This window comes from Acanthochromis polyacanthus, chromosome 7, assembly GCF_021347895.1.
Source record: "Acanthochromis polyacanthus isolate Apoly-LR-REF ecotype Palm Island chromosome 7, KAUST_Apoly_ChrSc, whole genome shotgun sequence".
Lineage (NCBI taxonomy): Eukaryota > Metazoa > Chordata > Actinopteri > Pomacentridae > Acanthochromis > Acanthochromis polyacanthus.
Window position 1 is genome coordinate 7,389,054 of NC_067119.1, and position 21,575 is coordinate 7,410,628.

General features: G+C 37.5%; 1 protein-coding gene across 2 annotated transcripts in view; it reads right to left on the minus strand.

Annotated features, from left to right (window-relative positions):
• LOC110951822 (phospholipid-transporting ATPase ID-like) overlaps positions 1–21,575 on the minus strand; it is a 68,055-nt gene that overhangs the window by 19,852 nt on the left and 26,628 nt on the right. For both annotated transcript variants that reach the window (XM_051951069.1, XM_051951071.1), the window contains exons 4-9: positions 15,431–15,544; positions 11,701–11,799; positions 6,038–6,099; positions 4,530–4,602; positions 3,095–3,165; positions 536–618 (exon numbers count right to left, since the gene is read on the minus strand). In XM_051951069.1, coding sequence (XP_051807029.1) covers positions 536–618; positions 3,095–3,165; positions 4,530–4,602; positions 6,038–6,099; positions 11,701–11,799; positions 15,431–15,544 — 502 coding nt within the window. The remainder of the gene's footprint in view (positions 1–535; positions 619–3,094; positions 3,166–4,529; positions 4,603–6,037; positions 6,100–11,700; positions 11,800–15,430; positions 15,545–21,575) is intronic.

The window sequence follows — 21,575 nt, forward strand, 5'->3', positions numbered from 1 at the left end:
TAGGCAGGACTCTGGAAGATGCACTTAAAACACCGGAATAAACAGTACAGTCCTCCTCCTGCAGCTCGTCTCTGTTCAAACAAGTCCATCCATCCATTGTTTATACACCACTTAATCCTCATTAGTCTTACGGGAGGCTGGAGTCTATCCAGCCGACTTAGGGTGAAGGTGCCGGTCTGTCACAGGGCTACACAGAGAGACAAACAATCACACTTGCATTCACACCTTTGGACAATTTAGAATCATCAATTAACCTTAGCGTGTTTTTGGACTGGGTGTGAAGGTCAAAGCATATAATCACATGGCTTTCATCCTCATCACACCCTTCAGTGACCCCTGGTGCCCTTCAGATGAAGGCAGAGTCATCCTACTCTCTGTTTCATCACTCTGAACAACTTTCTATTGATTTGCAGCGACTCTGCAGCAAAATCCTCCATCACAGCAAAACACAGTCACCAGATCTCCTCACTGCAGGAGTCAAAAGCTCAGATTTTTATTTTAATTCGTATTTATTGATGTGCTGCAGCCGTCCTACCGTTAAAGTCTGCCAGTTTCTCGATATCATCTCCCAGGTCTCCTGTTACCGGAAGAGCCTGTCTCACCTTCAGGTTGGTCTCTCTGAGAAAGAGGAGAAGAGAAAATACAAGAGGAGGAAGAAAAGGGGAAGTGGAGACAAAACCAGGAGGAAGAGGAAGCGTGGATGAAGAAAAGATGGCAACAGACAAGAAGAAAAGTAAGAAAGTTGGATTGTTATTGTCTTAACCCTCATGTTGTCCTAACATCCCGTACACTCCCCGTGTCTTAAGGGTAAAAAATGACCCACTGAGCCTCTAAAATAAGGTAGTTTAACCCTCCTGTTGTCCTCATTTACGGGCACCAAAAAAAATTCTTTCTTTGTCTGAAAAGAATCCAAACATTCAGCCAAAAAAACATTCCCCAAATTTCTGAAAATTTGCAAAACCTTCAGGAAGAAAATTCCAATAATTCCTTCCACAATTTAGTTATTTTTTTCTGCTATTACACATACACACGTGGACAAAATTGTTGGTACCCCTCAGTTAAAGAAGGAAAAACCCACAATTCTCACTGAAATCACTTGAAACTCACAAAAGTAACAATAAATAAAAATTTATTGAAAATTAAATAATCAAAAACAGCCATTACTTTTGAATTGTTGATTAACATAATTATTTAAAAAAACAAACTAATGAAACAGGCCTGGACAAAAATGATGGTACCTCTATAAAAGATTGAAAACTATTTGACCAGAGTGACATGATTAACTCAGGTGTGTCATTTAATTGACATCACAGGTGTTTCCAAACTCATAATCAGTCAGTCTGCCTATTTAAAGGGAGACAAGTAGTCACCCTGCTGTTTGGTGAAAAGGTGTGTACCACACTGAACATGGACAACAGAAAGCGAAGGAGAGAATTGTCCCAGGACATCCGAAAAAAAATGATAGACAAACATCTTAAAGGTAAAGGCTATAAGACCATCTCTAAACAGCTTGAAGTTCCTGTGACAACAGTGGCTCATATTATTCAGAAGTTCAAGACCCACGGGACAGTAGCCACCCTCCCTGGACGTGGCCGCAAGAGGAAAATTGATGACAAATTGAAGAGACGGATCGTTGGAATTGTATCCAAAGAGCCCAGAGCAACCTCCAAAGAAATTAAAGGTGAACTCCAAGGCCAAGGTACATCAGTGTCAGATCGCACCATTCGTCGTTGTTTGAGCCAAAGTGGACTTCATGGGAGACGACCAAGGAGGACACCACTGCTGAAAAAAACTCATAAAAAAGCCAGACTGGAATTTGCAAAAATGCATGTTGACAAGCCACAAAGCTTCTGGGAGAATGTCCTTTGGACAGATGAGACCAAACTGGAGCTTTTTGGTAAGGCACATCAACTCTATGTTCATAGACTCAAAAACCAAGCATACGAAGAAAAGAACACTGTCCCTACGGTGAAACATGGAGGAGGCTCAGTAATGTTTTGGGGCTGCTTTGCTGCATCTGGCACAGGGTGTCTTGAAAGTGTGCAAGGTACGATGAAATCTGAAGACTATCAAGGCATTCTGGAGAGAAATGTGCTGCCTAGTGTCAGAAAGCTTGGTCTCAGTCGCAGGTCATGGGTCTTCCAACAGGACAACGATCCAAAACACACAGCCAAAAACACCCAAGAATGGCTGAGAGAAAAGCGTTGGACTATTCTAAAGTGGCCTTCTATGAGCCCAGATCTGAATCCCATTGAACATATGTGGAAGGAGCTGAAACATGCCATTTGGAGAAGACACCCATCAAACCTGAGACAACTGGAGCTGTTTGCTCATGAGGAGTGGGCCAAAATACCTGTTGACAGCTGCAGAACGCTCATTGACAAATACAGAAATCGTTTAATTGCAGTGATTGCCTCAAAAGGTTGTGCAACAAAATATTAAGTTATGGGTACCATCATTTTTGTCCAGCCCTATTTCATTAGTTTGTTTTTTTAAATAATTATGTTAATCAACAATTCAAAAGTGATGGCTGATTTTGATTATTTAATTTTCATCCATCCATTCATCCTCTATACACCGCTTTATCCTCATTAGGGTCACGGAGGGTGCTGGAGCCTATCCCAGCTGACTCGGGCGAAGGCAGGGGACACCCTGGACAGGTCGCCAGTCTGTCACAGGGCTACATACACAGACGAACACTCACACTCGCATTCACACCTACGGACAATTAAGAGTACTCAATTAACCTCAGCATATTTTTGGACTGTGGGAGGAAGCCGGAGTACCCGGAGAAAACCCACACATGCACAGGGAGAACATGCAAACTCCATGCAGAAAGATCCCAGGCCCACTCCGGGAGTCGAACCAGGGATCTTCTTGCTGCAAGGCGAAAGTGCTAACCACTACTCCACTGAGCAGCCCTATTTAATTTTCAGTAAATTTTTATTTATTGTTACTTTTGTGAGTTTCAAGTGATTTCAGTGAGAATTGTGGGTTTTTCCTTCTTTAACTGAGGGGTACCAACAATTTTGTCCACGTGTGTAGTTGCCGGGTCAACACAAGTTGTATTTTAAAGACACAAACATCGACTAACCCGTCCAGTTCTGCCGTCTCGATGTACACCAGGTTTAGTGGTTCGCTGCTGGAGAGCAACAAGAGGTCGGCCTGCGAACACAGACAGATTCATCAGGTTTCTAATTCAGTGTACTACTGCAAACATACGTTATATTCATTACAAATATTACACTATTTTGTACATCTAACAAACTCTGTGCAATGTCAGTTTTTCTACACACAAGAATCTGTGCAATATTAGGATTTTTCTACTAATGGAAAAACTGTGCAATATAGATAAATTCTGTACAATATCAGTATTTCTTATATTAATATTCTACTTATGAAAGAATCTGTGCTATGCTATTGATAAGCACAAGATACAGAGGAGTTGTTTCTGTGCAATATCCAAATGTTCCACATAGAAGAATCAGTGCTAATATATTATCTTTCTTTCTTTTTTCTGCTGATGTTGCCTACATCTTTTCCCTTTGCTTCTGTAACACTGAAAATGTCCCCACTGTGAGATTAATAAAGATTTATCTCATACTAAATACAGCAATACACATCATATCTGCGATCAATAACAGACTTTTTCACATTAGAAAACAGCTCAGTTTTAATATATACTGCTGCTGTTTAAGGTGTATTTTTACAAGAAATGTCAGAAATGGGCACATATGGTCAAATAAAAATGCAAAAAGCACATTTTTTTATTTAACAAATCAAACTCTTCAACATTTTTTGTGACTATACCTCACATTTTTTCACCCAAAATAGCAGATTGGAGATTTATGTTTATTTTTCAGGATGATTTTTCTGTTCCTGATGCAACTGCAACTAAATCACAGGTTTTTTTTTTTTTTTTTTTGTTATTTTCCTGGTTTGTCTTAGTGTTACTTCACTGCACATCATACTGGCATGCAAGACTTTGATTTTCGTGGATTTTTCGCAGTTTTTCTGGGTTTCTGCAGGTTGTGGTGCTGCAGTTTATTCCAAAAAATCTTAACTGTTATTGCATAGAAAATCCAACATATCATTAGAGCAAACAGAGCGATACCCATCATACCTGTGATCAGTAACAAAGCAACTGCACTGATTTCTTAGAATAACAACACCACAGTGTGTCCTCTTTATGAAGTGTTCTATCAAAACCCAACACTGTGAAAAACTTCACTTTTGCTGACAGACTTGTGAAATGTCTCTCATTTGCAACTAAAAATAAAAAAAATACATGTTTTTCTAACTCCCCAAAAGATGCATCATTTTAATCTTCGAGGTCTTTGCCGGCCAAACTTTGCAAACACCTCATAAAATATGCAAAAACAAGACACCCAAAGATAAGAGTGTAATAAAACTGTCAACCGAAGGCAGCAGCACAGCATATTAAGATGAAAAATGTAGTAACACAAAGAAGATACGTGAGAAATAGACAAGAAACTGGAAGAAGAAGAAGCTTTAAATACTTTACTCACAGTGACAAACTGGTTGTTTTCCAGCTTGATGATGTCTCCTACCTGGACGTCCATCCATTTCTCGCTTCGTAACCTTGGAAACAGAAGCACAGGTTGTTTGGACAGTGTGTGAATGTCCTGTAGGGCTAAAGGTGTCCTTTTCCCTCTTCTTTGAACCCCTCAGGAAAGAAACCACCCGAGGGATCATAAACAGGCAGAGAACACCAAGGTCATCCTAATATTAGTCGCTTTCCACCACTGAATGTTCCTGCCAGTTTCCTGTATTATCTCTCCCTGTTTCTGTGGCCAATAATAGCAAACGTTTGTACAACTTGGCAGAAACACACACAACTGGAGCTTTTCAGGGTTTTCCATTACAAGCTGGACTTTAAAGTTTGTTCTCTATCACCTCTTTGTGGTTTTAAAGCGTTAATGTTCCCAATAAACTTTAGCTTGTTATCCCTTTGTCAGCTAATAATGATATGTGACATTTTTTTTATCGTAGAAATGATTTATAAGACATTAGGAAACTTTTATGTAATATGCTTTCCAATAGAGCCACATGCTTTAACTATTGTTTCTTTTAAAAATGCAAGTTACACTGCATTTCTTTGCTCAGAAAATTAGACACACACTCCCTTTATTTAAATAAATAAACCTCAGACTGCGCTTTTATTTTGAAATATAAGTCGTGTAAAGTCAGTCAGATCTACCCTTTAAGAAAATTACTAATTATACTGCATTGTTTTACTGAAAAACATTTGACAGATGTCACTTATATTTTTCAACAATAAAACTCAGACAGAGCTGTAGTTATTACGGAGGACACTGAGGTCATATATTCTGTGAGTTATTCTGAAAATTCGAGGACTTTACACAACTAGGGATACGTTTATATCTTATAAATGGACAAATATGATCATTTTTGGATTTAGTGTCTCTTGTTTTAGGTTAAAATCATTATAAAAAAAACACCAAATGCATGTATATTTAATCAAAAATGATGTATGAATGTAGCATTTCTCCAGCAGAATTTACTAAAACAGGCATTAGATCCTCAGGTCACATGCAATGTTTAACTTTACTATTGGCAGACAAGCCCGGTAGTTATTTTTTGACCTTCTTTGTATACTTTCATTGTAAAATCCTGTATTTTTATCATGTGCCAAGTCACTCTCTCCTGTACAGCTGCAGGAAGCAGCTGCAGGACGTTGGGCAGCTCTTGTTTTGCATCCTGTTGATCTGATGCCTGCTATTTCAAATATGTGAGGTATTTAGGATCTGATGAGCATATGGGCTCCAATTTTTCACCATTTTGGAGCTGAAACAAACAAAAACTTCAATGATTTATTAGGTTCTTTCGTAGAATGAAAGTAAAATGGACTCAAGACGTTTCCCTGAGGAACACCAAAGAACTATTCTAACGATGACTCTGCAAAAACTGCATGTAACTGTCTGAAACTTTAAATATAACAGCACACTGTTTCTCATGGTTTCCCCAAAACTTGTATTCACACAGATGAACTTACTTTCTATCAATGAGGACTTGAACTTTCCGGTTGTTCACCTGATTGTCGCTCCGGTGGCGATTCTGGAAGACAGACGCAAATAGGTGCCATTAAACCACAAGAAAACTCAATTTGTTTATTAATTCTGACGTAAATTCCCATCAGCTATCAGATTGCGTGGGAGAAGATACAATTGTGACTGTACAAACTGAGGCGAGGTTCAACCTTCGAAAAACCTCAACTTCCCCTCTAAAGACAGATGACTCTCCAACAGGATGACGCCTTCTTCTTCTGCGTTTGTTTCACTTCGTCTGGTTTCTGATCAGTATTTATTTCAGTGTGAGACTAAGAGGCGGCTACTGATAGTTATTACTGGCAGGTAGTTTCCCATTTGGCGCTACTATCAAATTACACAAATATTTGTTTCGGAAGCAGTTTTAAAGGATGTTTTTCTGCCCTAATGGACACAGTTATTGACCATATATTTACTACTTAGTCTAGTTTTTAAATCATTCATATTGCAAAGATTCTGTAAAACTCTTGTATTCAATCTCAGGTTCTAAGCCACCAAAATGCAGGAAAAACAGAGGTTACATACACAATGAAAAGTTAATATTAAGCTGGTTCTTCCATGTTTAACCCAGGTGGGTTTATTCTGGGTTTCATGTTTGACTTTCTGGCACACGAAGGAGTTTCGGTTTTATTTCTCCACTTTCGTCATTACTTGTTAACATTTTCAACACCACTGCATGGGTTATTTATATGAAACCAGGTGGACGAACAAAATCTGCACTTCAGAAAATATTTGGAAAAATCTATTTGAAATACTGTTAATGACTTAAGTTTATCCAAAATTGATCCAAAATGACAGAACAAAATAGCAAATGACTCAAATGTGTCCAAAACAAAGTTAAATTGCGTCCTTAATGACTACAATGTTCTCAAAATGACTCAAAATTAGTCTAAAATGACATAAAACTTAAGTTAAAAGTAATTGTTTTAAATGTTCCAAATGACTAAAATGTATCCAAAATTTTTAAAATGTTTTAAAAGTTAGGGGAAATCTGTCCAAAATTACCCAAGTTTATCCAAAATCAGTTCAAAATTATGAAAATGTGTCCAAAATGCATGAAAATTGTCCAAAATGACTCAGAATTCACGTGGATGGCTGTGTCCCCTTACCTGGGGAACACATGGCACCAGGATGCATTATGGGAAGAAGCCAAGCCTGTGGAGGCCGTGTGATACTTTGGACAACGTTCTGCTGGGAAACCTTGGGTCCTGTCATCCATGTGGATGGAAGGAGGAAATTTGTAAAAAAAAAAAAAAAGTTCTTTAACAGCTGATTTCCTGGCTCCATTAATAGTCTAGCACGGTCATCTGTTTACTGGACACGTTGAGGTCAAATCAAACCTGAACGCAGTGACCTCACCAAAGCAACAGATGTTTGCTGGCAGTGACGACGGTTCAGGATCACTGCTGTTTAACAAAAACTCTCCTGTTCCTCCTCCATGAGCTAACATTTAAACCTTTACATCAGTGGTTTCCTCCTGGTGGCATTAAAATACCGGTCACACATTCATCAGTGTTTGTCTGGTTGACAGCTGAAACGGGTCATAACGTTCATTCCATTGTTTCAAAGGTGCACTTCGTTCTACGGTTTGTGCATTTAAGGAGGGGAACTTATGTTACTTCTCAATCACTCATGACTCCCAGATGACATAATTTCGTAGCAATGAAGGAGAACTGCATCACAACATTTACACAAAACCGTCTGACGAAACATTCAGTTGAGCAAAAACGAAAAAGTGAACGGCGTGTGCAACAACTGAGGTTTCTGAGATTCTTCCTAAAATTACAAAATAAAAAAAAATAATGGAAACGAAGCAGGAGGCCAGAGTAGGTTGGTCAAATGTTAGTCTGACAGTCGCCACATTCATTTAAAGCTGCAAATGTGTTTATCACACACAGCAAAGTGCAGTGAAGTGAGATCACATAAGGGAGGTGAAGTGTTGATGACAGTCAAAAAGCTGTTTCACACAAATGGAGCTTATCAGTAACATGACATAACATGAAAAAACACGCAAGAGCTAGAAAAATACACGACTTTAATGTGCAGCGATGGTGATATCTACAAATACACATTATCAAAGTTGAATCAATTATGTGATCCTTACTCGTTTTTCTCATGATTAACCACAACAAACAACAAAATAAGTCAGATTTATAGCGGCCCTGACAACTCAAACGACTGTAATTGAAGAAAACACGAGCAAATTAAGAAAATATTACCAATTCAATATTACGTGCTGCAAATACAGAAACACTGCAGACATCACATAGTGCACATAATATGTGAATCATGTGATCAGGGGGTTTAAAAATACACTTTAGCTCATTTTCCACTGGAGCAACAAGACACACCCAATCTCTACACTCCTGGACTCAGAATTTAAGATTTGTTCCCGTTAAGTTCATGAGGTCTTTTCTCCGTCCTGCCGTCAAATCATTGAGCCTATAAGTGCTTTCTCAGTGGCATTTTGAGCTCTTTATGTGCATTTTCCAAGTCTGTTTTTCTGCAGACTGAATTGCCCACAGTTCATTTAACACTGGGATACTGGACACTCGTCTTGTTTCTCTATTTTAAGCCTCCTCTCTCCTCCTGCCTGTAACCCAAAAATCGATCTCAGTGCATCATTTTGGTGCAAGTCTTGATTCTTAAAACGCAATTGGAGGAGAGAGGAGGTTTGTAGAAGAGCTATGAGCAGAGATTCACAGGGTTATCCTTAATATATGACTCCATGGAAGTCCTTTTGGTGCACGTTTGTCTGTCTGTTAGCAACATTATTAAGAAATGGATAAACGGATTTGGATGAAATTTTCAGGGAAGGAAGAACCAAGTGAATTGAAAAATTAGATTTTGGCAGTGATGTGGCTTATAGTGTAGATCCACGGATTTGTTAAAGATTTCTGTATCATTGCGAGACAGCGACACAGCGTCATTGTAACCATGGCAACAAGTGAACACTACATCAGCTGCCTGTGGATAATCACATGCTTGTGATCCTGCAACAAATTCGCCACTTATCGTGACTTATCCATCAGAAACGATACAAGGAACAACTGATTAAATTGTGGGGGTGTTTCTGAGTCCCATCAATTCCCGCCACCCGCTATATATTTAGGTCATGCGATTCAGGATCCGTGCATAACGTACACATGCATAACACACGCCTATGCTCAGCAAGGTCATTGTGTTTGTGGGTTCATCTATATTAAATGGACATATTCTACATACAAACCATGCCGGTAGCAGAGCTGACACGTGTGTATATGATATATATTTCACTTACTCATAAGATATGATAGTTTTTTTGGATAGTATATCATATTTTATGTGTCACAACTCTTTCATACGCCACAGTACATGTGTGTGTGTGGTAACCCTCTAAACCAGGGGTGTCAAACTCAGTTCCTCGAGGGCCACTATCCTGCATGTTTTAGATGTTTCCCTCTTCCAACACACCTGATTCAAATGATAAGCTTATCATCAAGCTCAGCAGAAGCCTGATAACGAGCCTGATCATTTGAATCAGGTGTGCTGGAAGAGGGAAACATCTAAAACATGCAGGATAGTGAACCTCCAGGAACGGAGTTCGACACCCCTGCTCTAAACCCTTAGTAGTTTCTGGATGTTTTTTGTGCTCCTGCCATATTTTTGCTGCTTTGGGCTCATTTTTCACTCTAATATAAAGTCTGTGGAAAGAGCACAACCATGACTAGAAGGAGCAGCTACAAAAAAATCTCTTCTGTGCACTATGACACAGTCCTAGTACCATACATCAGGAAAAAAAAAAACAAGTTAAATTTCTGATTTTTAGTTTTACTACAATTAAAAAACAAAAACCTTGAATTAGCATGTGCAACCTTTTCCAAGTGGCCGAAGTTGTTTCACACTGAAGACTATCAGTAGATCACTAACAACATCCATATTTGTCTCTGTGTAAACACTGCCTGTAGTTCAGCCAAAAAGGCCCTGAATTTCTTTACAGGACTGTTGGTTGCAGTTGAATCGCTAATTGTTTCACAGTTGCGCAAAAAAGCATAGAATTTTTCATTTATTTACAGAATTTGATTTGAACAAAGGTTTACTTTTGAAATAAAAAAAAAGACACGTAAAATAAACTGAAATATCACAATTTTAAGGTTAGATTTCCTCAAAGGCATACCACGTCACAGTTAAGTAGTTCAAGGACAGTCGGAAAGGTGAAAATAGGACGCTTCTCTGTTTTTACAGTGTCTGATAAATGATCAGTTTTAGTGATTTTTAAAAAGACAACATGTCTTTTTAAACTTTCTGACAGGTTTTGGGGGTTCAGAAAGTTAAACACAACAATAAAACTCTCTGACATCCGTACATTTTTGCCACATTATGACACTTTATGTACTGAATTCTCATCAAAACACTCGTATACTGATCATAGAAAATGGGAGGGACGGAGACACGAGGAGCGGAGGTGAAGAAAGGAACTTAGAAGAGAAGCAGGGGAGGATTTTGAGGGAAGCAACCCCAACATTAGAAGAAAAAAGCAGTTTCCATGTCAGTGTAAACACACAGCTCTCTGCTGATTCACTGCCAGAACTGTGTTTGGTTGTTTGCTCTCTGATAATGAACTGAAATCTGCTTTCTCTGAAGTGTCCTGGATGAGTAGAAACAGGACTAAACATGTTTTGGCGTTGTTAAGGTAATATAATAGAGCTGTTGTATCATTTATCACATGGTGTAAGCTAAGACTTGAGGGTTTCCTGTACAAACCTGAGGGTGGAAAATGGGATTCGTCTCAGCCTTTGCATCTACGGGTTCTTAATCTTTTAGCATCCTCCTGGACAGAGCTGCTTTGAGACTCGTGTCTGCTGTAGTTTAACTGGTTGCCCTGTTGTGTTTAAATAATTAACTAAAAAATAAATAACATGATAAAAAACAGAGAAAAACAAAGATAATGCCGTCTTCGCTAAAGTTCCACCAAAACAGCTCCTCGCTCATTATTTTACAGATCCACTATCGCTACATCATGGGTTGATTTTGGTTGGTTTAAATGAATACAAACACTCCAGAGCATTTTCTTCCACCTATATTATAATGAGGAGCAGTCAGACCATTCTGCAGCGCTGATAAACATTTGGTCTTGAGAGTTTCTGCTCAGTCTATCATCACACTTCCACCTTTGCTACTCAGACATTTCTGTCACACATCATATGAGCTGTAGGAGGCTCAGAAGTTAGGAAACATCCCCAGAGGTCGTTCAGAGGTCGTTGCTGAACTGAAAAGGTTCTCTTTTTCCAAAATGTTGCAACAGCTTTACTGTGTGACGCAAAATTTTGGGAAGCATTACTTAAAATCAGCATAACGCCAACACTGTTTGTCTGATTGTGTCTCTTCACCGAGGGTCGCCAGGCTGTAAAATCTGCAGTAAAAATGCGCTTCAACTAGTTTTAAAGAGGAAATACACAATAGACTGTGTGTTCTGATGCAGCACTACAGTAGATTCATATGCAAATCTATACATTTTAAACATTTCTACTGATGAAGCAATAATTATTTGGCTTCAAGAGAGGTTTCTGTAAGAGCTTTCTAAGTCGTTCAAACTGGAAAATAAGCAGATCTGACGATAAAATGTGCTTACGATATCGTCAGTCGCATCCTTGGCAGCGGTGACCGACAGCACGAGGACCAGAGGCACGACGGTGGTGAACCAGGACAGAGAGGAGATCTGAGGAATCACCTGAAGAGCACAAACAAACACAGACGGAACGCTTTGTTTAGTGGAGTTCAGTTGAATTTTGGGAGAAAACTGAGAAAGCAAAGGACAGAGATCAAAGGACAGAAGTATAAAGAGACAATTTTGACAAAATATTAAATGAGAACAATGACTTAAATGGAAGAAAACATAAATTATAACATGAGCACGCATACTGAGTGCAGGATATCCTCTGAATGGAAAGAAGCTGGAAGAAAGTGGTGAACTGTGGGTGTATCTGCACAGAACAGGTTTGAAGAGAAGACTGTGTGCATCATCTGCCGAAAAAGCTTCATACTAGACAGCACTGCTGTCAATCTTGGTGTTTTTCCATCCTGATTTGTCCATTTTCAGAGACGTTTGGGTGAAAATTAAACCATAGGGCACCAAAAATGCATCTGAATCCAGTCATTTTAATGATACTTTGTACAAACAACTGTTGTACAGCTGTACTGGTTGATGTCATGTGATCTCAAATTTGAGTGAATTCAAATCCTAAATTATGAAAATTGACATCTATTATAGATAAATTGGATTTATAATAGCACAGGGATAACAGGCTCAGATTAAGCCAAAGAAAGAACAGCAAACCACGGTTTTACTGCCATCATCCTGAGAGCAGAGCAGCAGAAAGGAGTCTGAAAACGGCTCTCCATTTATAGATAAATCTGATATACGAGTGTTGTTTTCATTTGAAACTGCAGAGCTTCAGTTCCTTTGTTTCTATCAGCAGATCAGCCACAACCGAACAAAAAAAGAAAAAACACTTGTGGTGCAACGCGACTGTTTGCACATGATGAGGCAATTTCCTGTACTGGATATGACACTTCCTTAATTCTCATCATGCTCGATTCGTCCATATCCTGTTTGGTTAACGCACAGCTATAGTGTGAGAGGTGCAGACGTGACGGGCCGGATTTCATGCCTGACGCTCACACGTGACACTGATTCTGACTATAAAATCTGAAAAATGTAAAATTTGAATGGGTTATCTGAGGAATAGTTTGATTTCAATTCCATCTAAAGGTGTTCTGTTGCAAATCTTCCAGCTTCACACAACTTTTATTTAACTGTACATCTGGTGACGACACTTGTTGAGCTTTTAATAATAAAGAAATTTGTAAAAACAAGCCAGATAGACATCACTTCAGCATGCAGAGTCAAATTTATGTATGAAGCACATTTAAGACAACAGGAAATGTACAACTAAAAATAGCAACCAATAAGACATAAACACAATAAATAAATGACAAATGTGAATAAAAAACACAGTAAAATAAACTAAACAACACAATAAAATATGAAATGTAGGTGTTAAGATCCTCTCAGTTTGCTGTCGAGTTAATTACAAGCAGCTGAGTGTGAGATAATGTGAGCTTTAATTCTGAAAATCACAATATTTTATGGTAGATTTGATACCAAGTGTCAACAAAACTGCATATTTGCTTGACTGGGTGAGTAAAAAATAGCTGTTTGTGTCTTCTGCCACTTGTAAATCAATTAAAGTTACATATAAGCAGTGATGATATGAATTTGTAATTTTGTATTTTTACCCACACTGTGTCCAAAATCCTCCCTTTGTTCCCTCATTCATTACTTCATATGACAGGTGGTAGTTTACCCACAAGTTAACAGTAAGTCGGTTACTAATCATTATTTTGTGGTCAGTTTTTTTCCGCTATGAAACGTGTTGCAGTGCATTGTGGGATTATTGACGGAGAGTAACACAACGTACGCACCACTTTCCACTTTCCACATGTGCTTTATGTGGAATTTCTGCAGCCGTCACACAGTGAAAACTTTTATATTTTCAGTCAAAACAGCAAACTGAAACAATGCATTTAGTTTAGAATAAATGTTATTCGGCAAGTCCGACCCAGGGTTTATACCAGAGGTGTCAAATATAAGGCCCGGCAGAGGGTCCAGTTTGGCCCACGAGACGACTTTACAAAGTGTAAAAATTACAGAGAAGACATTAACTGCAATTTTTCCAGAAAAGTCACTTGTCCACTGTACTGCCACAACTTTTATGTATATTTTTACATATATACATGACCGTTCAAAAGTTTGATGTCACTTAGAAATGTCATTATTTTTGAAAGAAAAGCAGCTTTTTCAATGATGATAGCATTAAATCAACAGTCTAGACATTGTTAATGTGCTAAATGACTATTCTAGTTGGAAACTGCTGATTTTTAATGGAATATCTCCATAGGGGTACAGAGGAACATTTCCATCAACCATCACTCCTGTGTTCTAATGCTACATTGTGTTAGCTAATGGTGCTGAAAGGCTCATTGATGATTAGAAAACCCTTGTGTAGTTATGCTAGCACATGAATGAAAGTGTTAGAAGAATAGAAGTGTTAATAGAAGAGTTTTCATGGAAAACATGAAATTATCTGGGTGACCCCAAACTTTTGAACAGTCCTGTGTACATATTTTACACATTTCTAAGGCATGAGGACGACTTAACTTTCTTCCTTAATAGTTTCCACTTTAGTTTGTGTGGTGGTGGGCAGGATTGCTACACAAATGTGGAAATGAATGTATGCTTAAAATAAATTCTAGATCTTGACAAGTTGTTTTGATCATAAAGTAAAATACTACATCATTCAGTTCCAGATACATGTGACTAAATGTTTTGTGCCTTTGTAGACACACTGTTAATCTGTAATCTGTAATATGTAAATGATAAACTGAGGCAGAATATTGTTGAAATTTAACTTATTTGTCTCAAGAAATTTCAGCTTGTTCTCAATGCTTTGCAAAAAAAGGGGGAAAATTCCATCATTTATAGGTTATTATACTCTGATTTAACTGGTTTGGCTCACCTGAGATCACATCGGGCTGCATGTGGCCCCTGAACTAAAATGAACTTGACACCCCTGATTTATACTGTCATGTTGACCATTTTACAAATTCAGCTGCTCTCCTTATACAAAAGTTGCACTTCTAATTGTATCTCTTGCATTAATGTTCCATCATTTTAAATCTATTATACAGAACACATTTAAAAGAAGCTTGACTTTTAAAAAAATTCATGCAAATTGAATCAAAGCCACAATATCTGTCAAAAAATACAATTATAACACAGAAAACTGCAAAAATGTGTGAACTCTGACTGATAGGAGGTTTTCCTGTTCTTTACTTTCAGCATGAATCAACATTTTTTTTCTGTTCCTGGTTTCTGTTGGCATTAAACACTGATGTCAGACGTAAAACATGTTTAACAAATCAAATTTTCACGGTTTATTTATTTACACCACAACGGGTTTGTGTGTTTGCAGTTTGAAATGTTCATTAAATCGATCCAGAGGCATATTTTGAAATTATTATTTAAGAGGAAAGGGTGTCGCAGAGGAAGTTTTTTTTAGTTTGCGGAACTATTGAAGTGTTTTCTACACACTTTAACACTGGAGGTAAAATCCCTGTTGGACTTCATAACGTTCATAACGAATCTTTGCTTGCAAATGAGTCAACATCTCTTCAGCCAACCGAAGAGGAAACAAAGGTCTAATCAGCGGCATATTAAATTTTGCATATGATTTGCGTGACAGGTGGATAAAAGTCATGCGTGTGTTTTTTTGTTTTTTTTAATTTCATCCTCTGCTCACCTGGAGCACCAGCAGGAAGAGGAAGTAGGCGTTAGCGATCCTCTGGAACTGCTCAAACAGGTTGAGAGGTAGGAAGGTGAACAGGTTGTACTTGGAGGTCTTGATGGCGTTCGTCTGGAAAAGTGACAGAAAGATGCGATTAATAAATATAATAATGATGTTGATTATTGATGAATTTCAGGATTCTTTAGGTTACCCCTCATACTACCTTCAAATTGTTCCCCAGGTTTATGTGTTTCTGTCTGTTTGTAGACTACCTAAGGAGCCGTTCAATAAAACAACCCCCCATCCACTCCCCCCATACATCCAGGATACCTGTTACTATGGAGAAATTTCAAGATCACAATAATTGCTGGGAAACCAGATAGATTCCATCAAATATGGCAACCGTTTCTTGATCACATTACACAATGTAGAGGACCCTCATGACACCTCAGTTATTTTGATTGTCTTTATCTGTTTATCTCCATATTATTTTAAAATGTGATTACAGTTATAGATGTCCACAAAAATGTGTCTGAGTACTAATGTTTTTTTTGTTTGTTTTGTTTTTTTTTGGTTATTATTGTTGTTTTTCTCTTTTATCTTCTTGTTTGTCTGTTTTTTCTTTTCCTAACCTGCTTTGTGGGAGAGGGGTGGGAAGAAAGGGGTATCTGTTCGGGTTTGTTCTGTATATTTGAAAATAAATAAAGTATTTAAAAAAAAGATCACAATAAAATCTCATTGGTGAGAGATCTCTTTTTGGTGTTTTAATGGCTTTATGTCATTTCAAAGTGCACACTCACTTAATGACAGTTAGCAAACTATCATGTGCAATAAACCCAATGGCAATTCATTTGTGTATATATTCTCAAATTTAGTGTTTTTAGTATTGTGGTATGTATTTCTTTCTTATTTTTATTGTATATATTTCATGTCTTCATTTATAGCTGTGCTCTCTTGCTTTTCTTAACCCTCCTGTCGTCCTGCGGGTCAAACTGACACGTCTTAAAGTGTGAAAATGTGGGAAAAAAATATTTTCACAGTGAAAATTTCCATATTTTCAATATTTTTGGGAAATTTTTGAACCTATTTTGGTGGGGAAAAAAAACAAATGTATAAAAAACAATGTTTCTTTAAGAACATTGAGAAAAAAAAATCAACCAAAATCCAGCAAAATCCGAATGTTCTTACAGAAAATATTAGAACTTTTACTCATGTATCTGGAATCACTTTAGATATTTTTAGGATTTTTTTGGAATATTTTTATTCAATTTTGGAAAATATTTACAATTCTCATTTTTTTATATTTCAAATATTTATTTCTGCTTTTATTTTTTAAATAAAACTTTTCAGAGAAACTTAAGGAATTTGGGGAATTTTGACTCTACATACCATAAATAGCTTATATTTCTACATCTTCTACAAACTAGGAGTTTTAATAAGCAGTCTGCAAACTATGAAGATGTTCCACCATGCAGAACGTATCGTCTACCAACTTGTTGACATCTTGCTGTTCCATGTACCAATTTTAAACCATATTTTATTGGTTTAACTGCTTAAATATATTTAGTTTTCCTCCCTATCTCTCTGATTTGTTTCCATTCTTGCCTTATATTTGTTCTTTGGAAACATCAACCTAGAGTTCTTATGAAAAGCCTCTGAGTTTTTGTCACATTGCTGAGTTACTAATGACTTTACAGTTGCGTCAAGGAGCTCTAGTGCAAATGTTTTATTTATTCTTTACACATTTCTGAATGACACGTGTAAGATAAAGTGAGTTTGATGAAATACGATGTTTCCAAGCTTAGATCTGGAGAAAGTGCTGCTGAAAAAACCAGATGGAAGCTAATTTTTGTTGAGTTTTTTTTTGGTTTGCAGTCAAAAATCTTGGCGTGTTTCTGGTCTCCTTTTTCAGTTTGAATCAAGAGGTCAGCAGCGTTGTGAAGGGCAGCTTTTATCAGCTCAGACCCATCGCCAAACTGAAGCCGATTGATCTCACGTGGACCTGGAACCTGTTATTCATGCTTTTATTAACTTGAAGCTGAACTACTGTAACTCCCTGCATATGAGGTTGACACGGTCTGACCTTAGCAGACTGCAGAAAGAAAGAAAAGACAACACATCACTGCAGTTCAGGCTTATTTTCAACCAATTAAATAAAGAACCAAGCTTAAAATTATACCATTTTTTTTGAAAAGCCTATAATAGTTTAGCTCCATGATACATTACCAGCATGTGAAGTCCCCAACTTACCTTAAAAACAAACACAACAGAGCTTTTTGCGCCAAAGTTCCAAAAAAAAATCTCCTATTCCACATTAAATCCTCTCCTACTGTTGGCGATTTCACATCAAAACCCAAGTCTCTCCCTTTTCCTTTGCTTCACTTCTCCTTAAAGCTGCCCCAGTCATGTTCACTCTTAGTTTCTTTTCATCTTCCTGCCGTTTTTGTATTGAGCAGTTTCTCAATTTCAGTCGTTTTCTGTTTTGCTTTTACAGCTCTTCTGTTTTTTTTCTATCTAGCAAAGATGCTTTACCTTCACTATCCTGTTCATTTAATTGTCCTCATACTGGAATTTTTCATTCTTATCACTTCATCCATATATTTATATGCTTTTACTGCATGTTATTCATTTTCTGTCTTCTCTCTCAAAACTTGAAGATTTTTTCGAGGAAAATTCTGGAGGAATTCTTGCATTTTTTAGTATGAAGTTAGCAGAGCTGCAAGATCAACATGACAAACAAATACAACAATGCTGAATGCAAACTACATACAAAGCAAACCAGTGGATAAATAAAGTCTGAAACTCCACATTCATGTGAATCCATAAAACTCTCATGACTTGTTCCATGGAAATCTGACTCTGTATCCGGGCTGATAATGCACACAAATGGACGGTAATCACAGTCACAGCACGAATAAATATTTGCCCGAGTTTCTGGCCCTTTGGATAATGAAAGACCAAAATATTGTGCTTGTGATGTTTGGGTGCAGACAGACAGATGGCAGATACAGCGCAGGACAGCTGATACAGCCTCAATATGAATGAATGGATTGTGAGTTAGTGCAATTTAATCTACACAGCAGCAGACAAGAAAGAAGCCGCTCCGCTGCAGCGAAAACCCACAAAACAGGCCAAATATTTTACTTGTAATGTGTTAAAGTGAAAGCAAATTAGCAAAATTAAACACAAGGTGAAAAAATAACAGACTTTAGATGAAGTGTAGGTGACATTTGCTGCTATTCAGACAAAACTTGTAACACAAAAAATACAAGAAGTGTATAAAATGGCATCTTACATTATTTTTGCACTGCATTTATTTCAGTTTTCTCTAATTTAGTTAGCACATTTTCATCTGAAAAGGCCACCAAGCGCAAAATATCTGACGTCTTACAAGAATATTTTTGATATACTCCAGCTAAAATGCCTTGTTTAGTCTGTAATTATTTATTTTCATGTCATTTTGGAGGCTGTTTGTTGAGTTATACAGAGAAAAGCTGTGAATATTTAGTCAAATCTCACTGATGTAGCTAGGAAAAGGAAATAATGAAAATAAAGATCTCATTTTTAAATACTTAATGTGCTCTATTTTTAGTTCATGCACATTTATGTTGTGATTAAATGTTTTTTCTTGTGTCTCATGGACAGATAACAGTTGAAAGTCTCACTGGAATAGTTTACATATTTTCTTGGAAGTTATTTACACTTTGTAGAAATCTGAGGAGAAGCTATTAAAGCTAAAAACTCTCTCTGGATGTATCCGTTTACTCTAATTTGATGAGGGTATCTGAAGCAGAGCGCATTTTGGATGATATATTTACAGAAATGACCGCAGTTGTTAATATCTCTGGTTTCGAGCTTTGCTCAGGGATTTTCTGGTGACTGCTAAGAATCCTCCTGAGCTCTCTGCAGATGTCTCAGAGCATAATTGGGCGCTTTGCTGTGAACCAGGTGGATCTTATCACACGACTGAAAGCTCTGCTGGCCAGCCGGACTGCGGCTCTCATGTCCCGTTATCGCTGGATCTCTTCGCTAACAACATCACCACCCACAGACTGAAGACGCAGCTCTGCCTAGAAATGTCGAAATGCATGAGTAGAGGAAATGAGTGTTTGCCGTTTTATCCCCCTGGAGCTGCATCAAACCAAAAATAAACTTTTTTCCATTGTCCATTGTGGACTACCTCGAGATTTTCTGGTGCTCAGATTCTTAGAAAGTTGCAGTAAACATGTGTGTCCTTAAACGAGGGCTTACAGTGGTGGATGTATGCACACTGAAGTGTCTGTGGATACATTTATTCATACAATTTTCTCCTGGTTTTATGGTTTGACACCTAATTTGTTGGTCTGCCCTTTGGCTCTGCTCTGTTTGGAGTTTTTCTTCATTTACTTTAAATCTAAGCACTTTTCACAGACTTTTTTTTGCTCTGGTCACTTTTTTCCTCATGTTTTTTTACTGCAACTCTATGGAAACAACAAAACCATGGCGAGAAGGAGAGAGAACTCAAAAGTTGTTGAACGTGAAAATTCTTTGTTTTTTCATTCTGCAAAAACAGGAAATACTCTGGAATCAACATGTACAAAACTGTGCCCACAGGTGTTACCACAACTGGAAAATCTGTGACTCTACTTACCAAAGACAGTTTACCCATTAAACTTCTACATCTTCTACAAACTAGGAGTTTTCAACACAACTCTGCAAACTCTAGGGAGATGTTTCACCACGCACAATGCAGCTTCTACCAACTTGCGAACAACTTTATCAATTTTAAACCATGCTGTATTGATTTTATTGGTAGTGGTGGATGGGGTGGTGGTGGTGCAACGGTTAAGTCTCTGGACTAGTAATCAGAAGGTCAGTGGTTCAAACCCCAATGCGGCCACTGGTTGGGCCCCTGAGCCTTAACCCTTCCTGCTCCAGGGGTGCTGCACCATGGTTGACCCTGCTAAAATCACAATCTCCCCTCATGGGATTAATAAGGGATGATAAAAAAAAAAAAAGATATTTTATTTTCCTGTCATTTGGTTTATCATTTCCATACCATTTTGCTTTGTATAAACACAAAGTTTCTGCTGTTCACCTTGGGCTCATTTTTCCACTGCAATATAAAGTCCTGAACCTCTATGGAAACCACAGCTAGAAGGAGAAATAACTAAAATACATATTTTGCTCAGGGTAACAAATTTATAATGTCATAATTTTAAAAACTGGACTTGATATGTAGAACATTTTTTCAACGGCCAACAGAGGTCACACTGAGGGGTAAAAATGGAGGCTGTACATGCAATAAGCATTTAACTATTTACATTTTTACAACCTGTACGGACTAGTCTACACCTTCTAGAAAGATGTTTCACCATTCTGAATGCATCTTCCAACCACTGGCTCCTCTGTATATCGTTTTTGATCCAAGCTGCATTGAGTTTTCTGATCAAGTGTGTTCTATTTTCCTCTCAACTTCTCTTGTTTTGTCTGAATTTTTGTCTTGTAATTATGGGTCGCAGATGTGTCACTAATGGCTAATCGGTTGTGCTTAGGAGTGCTTGTTTTTTTATAGAATCTGGTGTTAACTGTACATTTTTGGTGAATTTTGAATAAAACACATAGAAAACAGTAGAAAGCTTGGGTTAATTTTCCTGACTGAACCATACGTCTACATGATAGTTGATGGACTGTCAGAAAGTTGAAAATTAGATCATTCTCTACATTTTTTTCAGTTTCTTGGACTGATAAATGTCGTAATATTGGTTATTTTTGTAAAATTATTATTATTATTTTTAATAAAACATGCCTTTCCAACAAGCCAGCAGGTTGTGGGGTTCAGAGGGTTAAAGCAACATCGGTTTTGAAAAGTGAAACTTTTTTTAACTCTCAGATGAACGAGTGATTGGACCCTACACTCTTCCATAAGTGGGTCAAAAATGACCCGTATAAGAATCTATGTGTTTTTATGACACTTTTTGTCATTTTTGTTAATAATAATCATTAGTACTATTTATTTGTATTATATTTTTGTCCACACAAGAATGATTTCATGTTTGAAATATGTTTATTTTCACTTTAGAACAGATTTTTAACATTTTGATAATTGAAAAAGAAGAATATTACACTGAGCAGCAATAGACGAATGTCAACCTCCACTTTGTTGACATTTTTCTACTGT